General features: G+C 36.4%; 1 protein-coding gene across 1 annotated transcript; it reads left to right on the forward strand.

Annotated features, from left to right (window-relative positions):
• The first annotated feature begins 10,289 nt into the window (after positions 1–10,289).
• On the forward strand, positions 10,290–11,827 carry LOC128209351 (uncharacterized). Its single transcript, XM_052913360.1, has 2 exons — positions 10,290–10,417; positions 10,627–11,827. Exons 1-2 carry the CDS (start codon positions 10,410–10,412, stop codon positions 11,345–11,347), a joined length of 729 nt encoding a protein of 242 aa, XP_052769320.1. The 5' UTR covers positions 10,290–10,409; the 3' UTR covers positions 11,348–11,827.
• The last annotated feature ends 1,093 nt before the right edge of the window (positions 11,828–12,920 follow it).

Consider the following 12,920-nt stretch of genomic DNA (forward strand, 5'->3'; position numbering starts at 1 on the left):
ATCAAGAACCCCACCTGAATATCATGTATACTGGTAGTGGATGAGGTAATGACTAGAAGACAGAATAATCAAGAAACCCACCTGAATGTCATGTATACTGGTAGTGGGTAAGGTAACGACTACAAGACAGAATAATCAAGAACCCCACCTGAATGTCATGTATACTGGTAGTGGGTAAGGTAACGACTACAAGAAAGAACAAACAAGAACCCCACATGAATATCATGCATACTGGTAGTGGATGAGGTAATGACTACAAGAAAGAACAAACAAGTACCCACCTGCATATTGTGCATACTGGTAGTGGGAAAAGTAAGTATTACTAGACAGAACGAATAAGTTCCCCACTTGAATACCGTGCATACTGGTAGTGGGGGAGTTATTGATACAAGACAAAACAAACGAGTACCCCACCTGAATATCATGCATACTGGTAGTGGGTGTTGTAATTATTACAGCATTAAACAAACGAGTACCCCTCCTGATTATCGTACAAACAGGTAGTGAGTGTAGTTATTATTACAAGACAATTCAAACAACAAACTCAACTTAATATCATGCAAAATAGTAGAGTGTGTAGTAATTATAACAAGACAGAACACCTAAGTACCCCACCAGAATATCGAGCATACTGGTAGTGGGTGGAGTAATTATTTCAAGACAAAACAAAGTACCACATCTGAATATGATGCATACTGGTGATGTGTGGATTAATTATTACAATACAAAACAAACGGTTACCCCACTTAAATATCATACATACTGGTAGTGGGTAGATAATTATAACAAGGCAAAACAAACGAGTATCCCACCTGAATATCGTGCATTCTGGTTGTGGGTGGAGTAATTATTACTTTACAAAACAAAATAGTATCCAACCTTAATATCGTGTATACTGGTAGTGGGTGGAGTGATTATAACATTACAAAACAAACGAGTACCCAACCTGAATATTGTGCATACTGGTAGTGGGTGGGATAAGTATTACAAGACAGAACAAATAAACTCACCTTAATATCAACCATTCTGGTCGAGGTTGTAGTAATTATTACCAGACAGAACATTCGAGTACCCCACCTGAATTACGTACATACTGGTAGTGGGTGTAGGCCCTGAATCGCTCACCTGCTCCAATAAAGATCATCAACAATAACATTCTGATCAAGTTCCATGAACATATGGTCATAAATGTGGCCTCTAGAGTGTTAAATACTCATGACCTAGATTTTGACCGCACATGACCCAGATTTAAACTTGACTTAGAAATTACTAATATAAACATTCTGGCCAACTTTCATAAAGAAACATTTATAAATGTGACCTTTAGTGTTTACAAGCTTTTCCTTAATTTTGACCTGTTGACCTAGCTTTTGACCGCATATGATCTAGATTCGAACTTGGCCTAGAGCTAATCAATATAAACATTCTGACTAAGTTTCATAAACATACAGTCATAAATGTCACCTATAGAGTGCTAACAAGCTTTTCCTATGATTTGACCTAATGACCTAGTTTTTGACCACAATTGACCTAGATTTAAACTTGACTTAGAGATAACTAATATAAACATTCTGACTAAATGTCATTAAGATACAGTTATAAATGTGACCTCTAGAGTGTTAACAAGCTATTTCTTAAATTTGACCTGGTGACCTAGTTTTTGACTGCACATGACCCAGATTCAAACTTGGCCTAGAGGTAATCAATATAAACATTCTGACCAAAATTTCCGATGATACAGTCATAAATGTGACCTCTAGAGTGCTAACAAGCTTTTCCTATGATTTGACCTCATGACCCAGTTTTTGACCACACATGACCCAGTTTTAAACTTGACTTAAAGATAAATAATGTAAACATTCTGACCAACTTTTATGAAGAAACCATTATAAATGTGACCTCTAGAGTGTTAACAAGCGTTTCCTATGATTTGACCTAATGACCTAGTTTTTGACCTAGATTTAAACTTGACTTAGAGATAACTAATATAAACATTCTGACTAAATGTCATTAAGATACAGTTATAAATGTGACCTCTAGAGTGTGAACAAGCTATTTCTTAAATTTGACCTGGTGACCTAGTTTTTGACTGCACATGACCCAGATTCAAACTTGGCCTAGAGGTAATCAATATAAACATTCTGACCGAAATTTCCGATGATACAGTCATAAATGGGACCTCTAGAGTGCTAACAAGCTTTTCCTATGATTTGACCTTATGACCCAGTTTTTGACCACACATGACCCAGTTTTAAACTTGACTTAAAGATAAATAATGTAAACATTCTGACCAACTTTTATGAAGAAACCATTATAAATGTGACCTCTAGAGTGTAAACAAACTTTTCCTTTAATTTGACCTGGTGACCTAGTTTTTGACTGCACATGACCCAGATTCAAACTTGGCCTAGAGGTAATCAATATAAACATTCTGACCAAAATTTCCGATGATACAGTCATAAATGTAACCTCTAGAGTGCTAACAAGCTTTTCCTATGATTTGACCTTATGACCCAGTTTTTGACCACACATGACCCAGTTTTAAACTTGACTTAAAGATAAATTATGTAAACATTCTGACCAACTTTTATGAAGAAACCATTATAAATGTGACCTCTAGAGTGTAAACAAACTTTTCCTTTAATTTGACCTGGTGACCTAGTTTTTGACTGCACATGACCCAGATTCAAACTTGGCCTAGAGGTAATCAATATAAACATTCTGACCAAAATTTCCGATGATACAGTCATAAATGTAACCTCTAGAGTGCTAACAAGCTTTTCCTATGATTTGACCTTATGACCCAGTTTTTGACCACACATGACCCAGTTTTAAACTTGACTTAAAGATAAATAATGTAAACATTCTGACTAAATGTCATTAAGATACAGTTATAAATGTGACCTCTAGAGTGTAAACAAACTTTTCCTTTAATTTGACCTAGTTTTTGACTGCACATGACCCAGATTCAAACTTGGCCTAGAGGTAATCAATATAAACATTCTGACCGAAATTTCCGATGATACAGTCATAAATGTGACCTCTAGAGTGCTAACAAGCTTTTCCTATGATTTGACCTTATGACCCAGTTTTTGACCACACATGACCCAGTTTTAAACTTGACTTAAAGATAAATAATGTAAACATTCTGACCAACTTTTATGAAGAAACCATTATAAATGTGACCTCTAGAGTGTAAACAAACTTTTCCTTTAATTTGACCTGGTGACCTAGTTTTTGACTGCACATGACCCAGATTCAAACTTGGCCTAGAGGTAATCAATATAAACATTCTGACCAAAATTTCCGATGATACAGTCATAAATGTAACCTCTAGAGTGCTAACAAGCTTTTCCTATGATTTGACCTTATGACCCAGTTTTTGACCACACATGACCCAGTTTTAAACTTGACTTAAAGATAAATAATGTAAACATTCTGACCAACTTTTATGAAGAAACCATTATAAATGTGACCTCTAGAGTGTAAACAAACTTTTCCTTTAATTTGACCTGGTGACCTAGTTTTTGACTGCACATGACCCAGATTCGAACTTGGCATAGAGCTAAATATATAAACATTTTGACTAAGTTTCATGAACATACAGTCATGAATGTGACCTCTAGAGTGCTAACAAGCTTTTCCTTCAATTTGACCTGGTGACTAAGTTTTTGACTGCACATGACCCAGAATCGAACTTGACATAGGGAGTATTAATATTAACATTCTGACCAAGATTCCTGAAGATACAATCATAAATGTGACCTCTATAGTGTTAACAAGCTTTTCCTTTAATTTGACCGGGTGATCTAGTTTTTAGATAACCCAATATCGAACTCATCCACGATTTTATTGAGGGTAACATTATGACCAAGTTTCATTAAGATAGTGCTCAAATTGTGACCTCTATAGTGTTAACAGTCAAATTGTTGACGACGGACGACGTGACGGACACAGGGCGATCACAATAGCTCACCTTGAGCACTTCGTGCTCAGGTTAGCTAAAAACAAGTACCTCACCTGAATATTGTGCATACTGGTAGTGGGTTTAGTAATTATTACAAGACAAAACAATCGAGTACCCCACCTGGAATTCATGCATATTGGTAGTGGGTATAGATTAATTAACATGACGCAGCTTTTCAGATAAACCAACTAGTCGATACACGACTGACCAATCAGCTTCTGCATTAGGAGGAGCTTATCAGTTGTCCGTTACTATCCGCCATGACCTTCAAAAATCCACAGGTATCAACAGTAGTATACTATGCTTTTTTCTATACTGATATGTTTCCCATAATTGAGAAATAGTTAAAACAACTAGAGATTGCTTTTTTGAAAAAGCGCATGTCTCCCCCATTGTGTGGTCGTAGGTGAGAAATAATCAATGATGGACATGAAATTTGTACTTTTGGACTGGAGACGAACAAACATAGGGGTCATCTACTGGTCATGACCAACCTGCATACAAAGTATGAAGTTCCTGGGTCCAAGTATGAAGTTTCTGGGTCCAAGGTTTCATAAGTTATTGAGCCAAAAGAAGTGTGACGTACGTACTGGTGACAAAGAAATTGACCTTGACCTACTGACCTCAAAATCAATAGTGGTCATCTTATAATCAAGACCAACTAGCAAACCAAGTATGAAGTTCCTGGGCCGAAGTTGTGTTTAGTAAATCAGCGGAAACTGTTATTTTACCTCAAGGTCACCTTCACCTTTGACCTACTGACCTGAAAATCAATACGGGTCATCTACTAGTCATGATCAACTGGCATACCAGGTATTAAGTTCCTGGGTGGAAGCATTCTTTAGTTATTGAGCGGAAACCATTTTTTACCTCACAGTATTGTGACCTTCATCTTTGACCTTCTGATCCCAAAATCAATAGGGGCCATCAACTAGTCATGACTAACTGGCATACCAAGTATGAAGTTCCTGGGTGTAAACGTTCTTGAGTTATTGAGCAGAAACCGGTTCTTCACCTCAAGGTCAGTGACCTTGACCTTTGACCAACTGATCGCAAAATCAACTAGACATCATGACCAACCTCACTTCAAAGTTTGGTGAACCTAGATCAAAGCATTCTCCTGATATTGCACGGAAATATTTTTTTACATTAGAGGTCACAGCGACGTTGACCTTTGACCTTGTGACCCCCCAAAATATAGGAGTTTTCTAAACCTCATGATCAACCTCCCTACCAAGTTTGGTGAACCTAGGTCAAACCATTCTCAAGATATTGAGCGGAAATGTTTTTTACATTGGGGGTCGCCGCGACCTTGACCTTTGACCTCGTGACCCCAAAAACAATAGGGATCTTCTACACCTCATGACCAACCTCCCTACCAAGTTTGGCGAACCTAGGTCAAACCGTTCTCAAGATTTTGAGCAGAAATGTTTTTTATATTGGGGGTCGCCGCGACCTTGACCTTTGACCTAGTGACCCCAAAAACAATAGGGATCCTCTACACCTCACGACCAACCTCCCTACCAAGTTTGGTGAACCTAGGTCAAACCGTTCTCAAGATTTTGAGCAGAAATGTTTTTTATATTGGGGGTCGCCGCGACCTTGACCTTTGACCTAGTGACCCCAAAAACAATAAGGATCCTCTACACCTCACGACCAACCTCCCTACCAAGTTTGGTGATCCTAGGTCATGCGGTTTTCCAGTTATCGATCGGAAACGAAGTGTGACGTACGGACGGACTGACGGACTACCGGACAGGGCAAAAACAATATGTCTCCCCCAGAGAGGGGGAGACATAATTAAGGAAATCCGAAATAATGACATTTTTCCATTATGTCTCTCAATTTATGCATTTCATTGTAATTGTTTGATAACAAAGTACCCTTTATCAACAAGTAGACTTTTTCAACCTTCCAAATGTTTTGACAATACAAAATAATAGTTTATTTTTTGTAAGCTTTTAAATAGGCAAAATAACAATGAGTAATCAGTATTAGTCTATAATATTTACGATATCACGCAATTTATTTTTATTTAGAAATTTATCTCCCTTTCGCTTTTAAGTTTGGTTGGACATACTTTGAGGGGAAAACACAACTCAATTGTTTTGGGTTACATCTTTAAAAACTTAGATGAAAGATCTAATATCATCCCGACCCAGACGTTTATAAGTCTGTGATATCATATAACTAAAGGTCACAAAAGTTTATATGTATACATAAAAAGTATAAACTTGTGATAATGACTGTTTTTATTTCTAATTGAATTTCATTGTTGCTTGTAAGAACATTTTTTACATTTCATTTATTTGATGTTAATTTTGGCCAAAAGCATGTATTTCCTGGTATTGCATAAAACACTGAAACCGAAACTGATATTAATGCATTGTGACAAACATTAAGGTAGTTATATCAATACTTATAAATCATTTAACTTGTATGGACATCTGATTCTTAATGGAGAAAGGAAGAAAAAGAGCAAAATCCAGCGAGTTGTAATAATTGATATAAACATCAACTTTTATTGACTTTCGTTACGGAAATAAATACACGTTTTGTTCCCATAATTTTGAGTTATAGACTTTTGATATAACAAATTAACGATGTTATTTAGTAATGATTTATTTTAAAGTTTCGACATAAATAATTTTTACCTAAAATCATTCATTGCATTCAATAAATGCACAAATTTAACGTTAAAGTTGCCTTTATTGCTATGTTTTACCATGTTCCATGTTTTTTTTTAATTTATTGTTTTTTTTTTATTTTATTTTTATTTTGATTGTCAAGTATAACATTTGTATTTTAATCGTCTGCTTCTGAGTATTTGTCGGAGTGCTCTTACCCACGAGTCTCGAGACATTGAAGCCATACCTTTATCCCTAGGTGTAGAACAAACATGTACCCAACCTATATATCATGTATACTGGTAGTGGGCGTAGTAATAATAACAAGTTAAATCAAACCAGTACCCCACCGATAGATTATGTGTACTGGTAGTGGTTGTAGTAATTATTAAAAGATAAAACAAATGAGTACCTTACCTGAATATTGTGCATACTGGTAGTGGGTGCAGTTTTATTACTTGACAAAAAAACAAGAATCCCGCCTGAACAAGTAATATCAGGAAGTCTTCTGTGGAGCGAGCCTCAGGACCGGGTGATGAATGTTGGGGTCGAGGGGGTCATCTCGCTCGTCGAGGAGCGGAGGGGATGGAGCACGTCAGTCTGTACAGATATCAGTTCCTCATTCTCCTGGATGTAAACCTCTAGTTGAACCTCTGTGTGGTGAAGGTCAAGGACATGCTCCGACTGGAATGGAGTAGGAAGTAATATCTTAAACCTATGGCAAAAAAGAATAGATTCTTTGTTCTGTAGATTGAAGTCATATCTATGTCTGCTGTAAAAAAAATCCGTCCTTTTATAGTTATTAAACAAAATCAGTGTTAGTATGCTGGTAGTGCATTGCCAGGGATTATTGAAAATTGGATTAATCTTATTGAAGCTCTTTATCAACATATACACAACAGTGTCTTTCATCTCTTCTTTCATAATAAATCTGATAAAAAACGAGTTCTGACAAAATTAAGATTTTGCATTAATAAATTATACCCTCATTATTCATAATGACTTTTATGACATTTTATGTGGACACTATACAAGGACAAAACACAAACTAATACATGCATGCACCCAACAGCGCAATGTCATCTAAAACCATCAGAACCTCTAACCTTTTTCTCTTGCTGTGATATGAAAAATAAATGCTTTTTGAATTGAATTTGGATTTGACTGACACACTTACAAAAAATATGATGCTAAAGAAGTTACATATGACAAGATATTGCATTGTCCCAGTGATTTAACCCCCCGTATAAAAGTTATGTAGAATATCATAAATCTAATGCTTCCAAACTTTCCAAATGAAAAAAATAAATTATCGCTCAGTAAAAACTACATATAGCACATCCCTCATACGAAAATGGGCTAATAAAATTTTATTTTTGGCTTAATAGTATTTCATTCCGAAATCGTTTATTAGTTTCGGTCTAAAACGCCAAGTCAGTAAAAAAATGTAACACATAGTGTTTGTCATACCACATCTTCAATACAAGGGGACATACTTGAGGGCCATAATAAGGCATGGTAACTTCCATTCCCTTTCATAACATCAAAGAGATGTCAAAATCGACCATCTGTTGCTCATGTAAACAATTAAAAGTCAAAATTTGATGCAAAGATCCATTCCCATTAACCTAAAAGTTGCCACTGTTTATCTGCAGGAACCTTTACTCTTGTAAATTACACTTGTTATAGTGTAAGACCCACGTTTTGAGACCAAAACATTATGTATTAGTCTAAACATATTTATTTTTACAACCATTGTGAAACAAGCTATTGCAACATCGTTGTCACAATATTGTGCGAAAGTGTTGTCTTGTGTTGTGGGGGAAATCAGAGAAACCTAGAAGCCGGGAATCGAAACTGTGTCGCCTTGGTGAGTGCACTACCACTGTGTTAACCAGACAACCGGTATACCTTTTTATAGATTTTTTTTTTATGGGGGGCAGGGGGTGGTGTGTCAACAGTCTGGTTATTATATTCAAAGCAAATAGTGCCTAATAGTATTGAGTATCTTTATCAGGTCATTTAATATGCAGTCAGAAGTGAAGTTGTTGCACTATTTCTTTTTTGGTAATCTAAAAGTACATTTCCTGCTCTAACACCAAAATTCTATTTTAATATTATCTATATGAGAATATAATTCTAACAGAGTAAACAAGAATTAAAGGAATTCTAGAGGTGTAAATGGGTAAAATGAGTTGATAAGTTACTTAAACTACAAAAGTATTTTTCATGAGACTAGGGCCTGGAATTAAGCCAAGTTTATAACAAACAATGTTCAAATATGTATATATATATATATATATACATAAAATTCATTGGGGGAATTCCCATTGTAAACCAGAGGAGTATAATACCTCTAAACGTTAAATAATTTGAATAGCAGATTTGAAATATGATCTCATCTAACATTTATCTTTCGACAATCTTGAATTTCAACACAAGCAGCTCATAACTTTGAATCAGAAAGGAAGTTAAATCAACGCTTGGAATACGAAAGTAAAAATTCATTCACTAGAAGTGATATAATTACAATATACAAATTAAATAAGTTGTAACCACAAACAACTTGATTTTTATAAAGCTCATTTTAAATGGCTTAACTATGGATAATGATAGGGAGAGTGAGAGCCTGTTTTCACTGCGGCTGTCCCGGGTGATGGGTGATATAGGGGTCAACAGATGGGTTATAAGAAGGAGGAGAAGAACATATTTGAGGATTGAGACTATGTTCAATGTTGGTGGCTCGTTAAGTGATATAGATATAACTTCATACATATTTGGCAGTCAGAGTGAAGGCACCACAACACCTGGGATGGAATCTGATACTGACAACTTGCTTTGTTATAACAGAGAACATGTGGCTCTTAACTTGGCAACCTGGCAGTATGGAAAGCCAAATCTGCTGGTGTTAAAGAATGAGCTCACTCCTCCTCAACACTGCTACTTACAGAGACTGAGAGATGACTGCCCACTACCAGAAGTTCACGCAGAAGGTCCTGATGATGTGCTAGATAGAGAGGGTCGAGTTTTATTGGCTAATACAAGGGTTCAGTATCAGGATATTATACATAGTTTAAGTGAGTCTGGTGAACTAATCCTACATGGCCCATCAATGTCTTTTTCTGAAATGTTTGACAATGTCAATGCATATCATTGTAGCCAGCTGCCTGAAGAATGCCAGTTCATGTTCCACAGACCACGCCCTGGACACTGGCCAAGACCTGACACACTAGCCAGGGCCAGGGAGGTTGGAGTCTTCCTAGTGCCACAGGGCTACACTGAGTGCCCTTCTAAACAATCAATGTGTAGATCTAAAGCATTCATGGTTCCTTCAAAGTTAACCAGTTACCCTTATTCAAAATGGCAGTGGAGGATTTCAACTTCATTGATGGAACGATTTCTAATGTTTGATTTTAGTCCTATTCAAGTAAAAACATACACACTGGTCAAAATAATTAGAAAAACTTTATTCAAGCCTGAGTTTGGGGACAGATTTAGCACTTTTCATATTAAAACTGCAATGATGTTTACAATCGAAAACAATCCAGCTGAGATATGGAGGGAAGACAATATTGTGAATTGTGTGTGTCTACTTTTGAAAACACTAAAACGATGGGTTAAACAGAAACACTGTCCTCACTTTACAATCTCTGGAGTCAATCTGTTTGTGGGAAAGTTGAACTTGTGGGAGCTTCCAAAACTGTGCAGCATCATTTCACATCTCATCAACACAAAACTGCAGTGTTTGTTTTATACTCGTATGGACAATATTGGTTTGAGATTGCTACAGAGCTCAGGTCTTGAAAATATATCATATGAGAATGTAAGTACAAGAACCCAGATCTGCAGGGTTGTTCTAGACGAACTACTGTTAATTGAAGAATGTCTTCTTACATTTTATTTATCTGTGTTGATAACTGATAAGTCAGTTGATGACATTAAAATCCACTTGTTTATTCTACATAGTATGTCTGATTCTTCAAGTGACCTTGAACAGGAAGTAGTTTCTCTGATTATCCCATTCCTATGCAGCACCCTTGCTTCCATGCTGGCTTCAAGGTGCATCTATCTGGGACAACCAATTACACAGGATATCTTCAACTGGTACCAGCTGTCATTTGACTCTGACCTTATGTCCAGTAGGTTGAAGTTTGCCTCCATGTTGTACTGCAGCAGGCAGTATGAGGAAGCTGCAGAAGTACTGACTTACTGTGAAGGGCTGCTGGGACCAGAAGTGTGGCAGTGCTGTGGACATGATGGAAGGAAATGCCTGAAATCAAGCACTGAGTTTGGAAACAAGTTGATATTCAACTCAAACACAGAGATGCTGAAGAAATACACAATGATGTGTATAACCTTCACAAAGGAAGAAATGAACTGTATTCCACAACATCTTGCATTTGAAATGCTGAGAAGTATAGAAGGTGAAGACAGACCAGAACATGAAAGGTGGATGAACCATGTAGTCACTGACTGTGTCCCATTCCTTTATTACTTACAGCATCTCACCAACTGGGAACTACACCAACCCCAGAGAGCACAAGCAGCCCTACATAACCTACATGAGTACACAGTGGGGACGGACTTCGGCCACATTGACACAGCCCACAACATGCTAGGCCACTGTTATGAACTTCAGAACAGGCTGGACCTGGCATGGATGTGCTACAACAGATCAATGGAAATCTACGATACATACAATGTATCCATCTGGCATGCAGCCAGGATACTTCATCAGTTTTTACAAAGTTGATATAAACATTGATTGAGGTTTTTGATCTGAGCTTCCGAACAGATGGGACCTGGCTTGTATGTGCTACAACAGATCATTTTGAATTTATGACAGATCCCATCTGGCATGTAGCTAGGATACTTCATCAGTTCTTACAAAGCTGATATCCACATTGAAACAGCCTAAACATGATGGGTCACTGATGTGAACTTCAGAACAGACAGGACCTGGTTGGGATGTGCTACAACAGATCATTTTGAATTCATGACAGAGTCAATGTCTCCATCTGGGAAGTAGTGAGGATACTACATCAGTTTTAAGTGTATTAAAATACTTTAAATGCTTATTTTCAATTTGATGTCTCATATTCCTTTTAACCACACACATACATATACATCGAAGTTTGTATATAATTATGTGTTTTTTATTATGTATATGGAAATCTTAGTGTGTATATAATTATGTTTTTTATTTTATGTAAGAAAGAAGAATAAAAATTGAAAGATACAAAACTTTGCTGAATATTGTTTGCTTAAATCCAAGGAAAGGAATGCTGACTTGGAAATAATTATCTTCCTTGTGGGTAGGTCTTTATGCATGAAGGCAGATGGGGTTAAAATTCTAAATCCATCTTCATCCATAGAGTGAGGAGTTCATATAGTTTATATAGTGTTACCAATTCTAGCGCAACTTCAAATTAAAACAAGACGCCAACGTGGCAACGCCGCATTTAAGACCGATTTTTATTTGACGATGAAATTTTGCAAACCGAGGATTTGAGATAGTGACCTAGTATTTTTAGTTTTTGATCTGAGGTGACCCATATTCACAAATGTTTAAGACAACAAGTAAACAAATATTCTGAGCAAGTTTCATAAAGATTTGACCAAAATTAATGATTTTTTATGGCAGTGGAATTCTTTCTCCTAAGGCAGTAACTCTGTAATTAGCTGAAATAGAATTGCAATTACTATACACTGCACTCCATCTCATTATGATCTATCACTGTATGAAGTTTTATTAAATTCCATCCAATAGTTTTCAAGTTATGCTCCGGACAAAAAAAAGGAAAAAAGGGAAATAACTCTGTAATTGGCTGAAAAAGAATTGCGGTTCCTGTACATTACACTTCCTCTCATTATGATCTATCACTGTATGAAGTTTTATTAAATTCCATCCAATAGTTTTTAAGTTATGCTGTGGACAAGAAAAAGTAACAAAGAGCAGTAACTCTGTAATAAGCTGAACTAGAGTTATGGTTCCTGTACACTGCACTCCCTCTCATTAAGATCTATCACTGTATGAAGTTTTATTAAATTCCATCTAATAGTTTTCAAGTTATGCTCTGGACAAGAAAAAGTAACAAAGGGCACTAACTATGTAATAAGCTGAAATAGAATTGCAGTTCCTTTACACTGCACTCCCTCTTATTATGATCTATCACTGTATGAAGCTTTATTAAATCCCATCCAATAGTTTTTAAGTTATGCTGCGGACAAGAAAAAGTAACAAAGAGCAGTAACTCTGTAATAAGCTGAACTAGAGTTATGGTTCTTGTGCACTTCACTTCCTCTCATTATGATCTATCACTGTA

Source organism: Mya arenaria, chromosome 11 (genome assembly GCF_026914265.1).
Source record: "Mya arenaria isolate MELC-2E11 chromosome 11, ASM2691426v1".
Classification (NCBI taxonomy): domain Eukaryota; kingdom Metazoa; phylum Mollusca; class Bivalvia; order Myida; family Myidae; genus Mya; species Mya arenaria.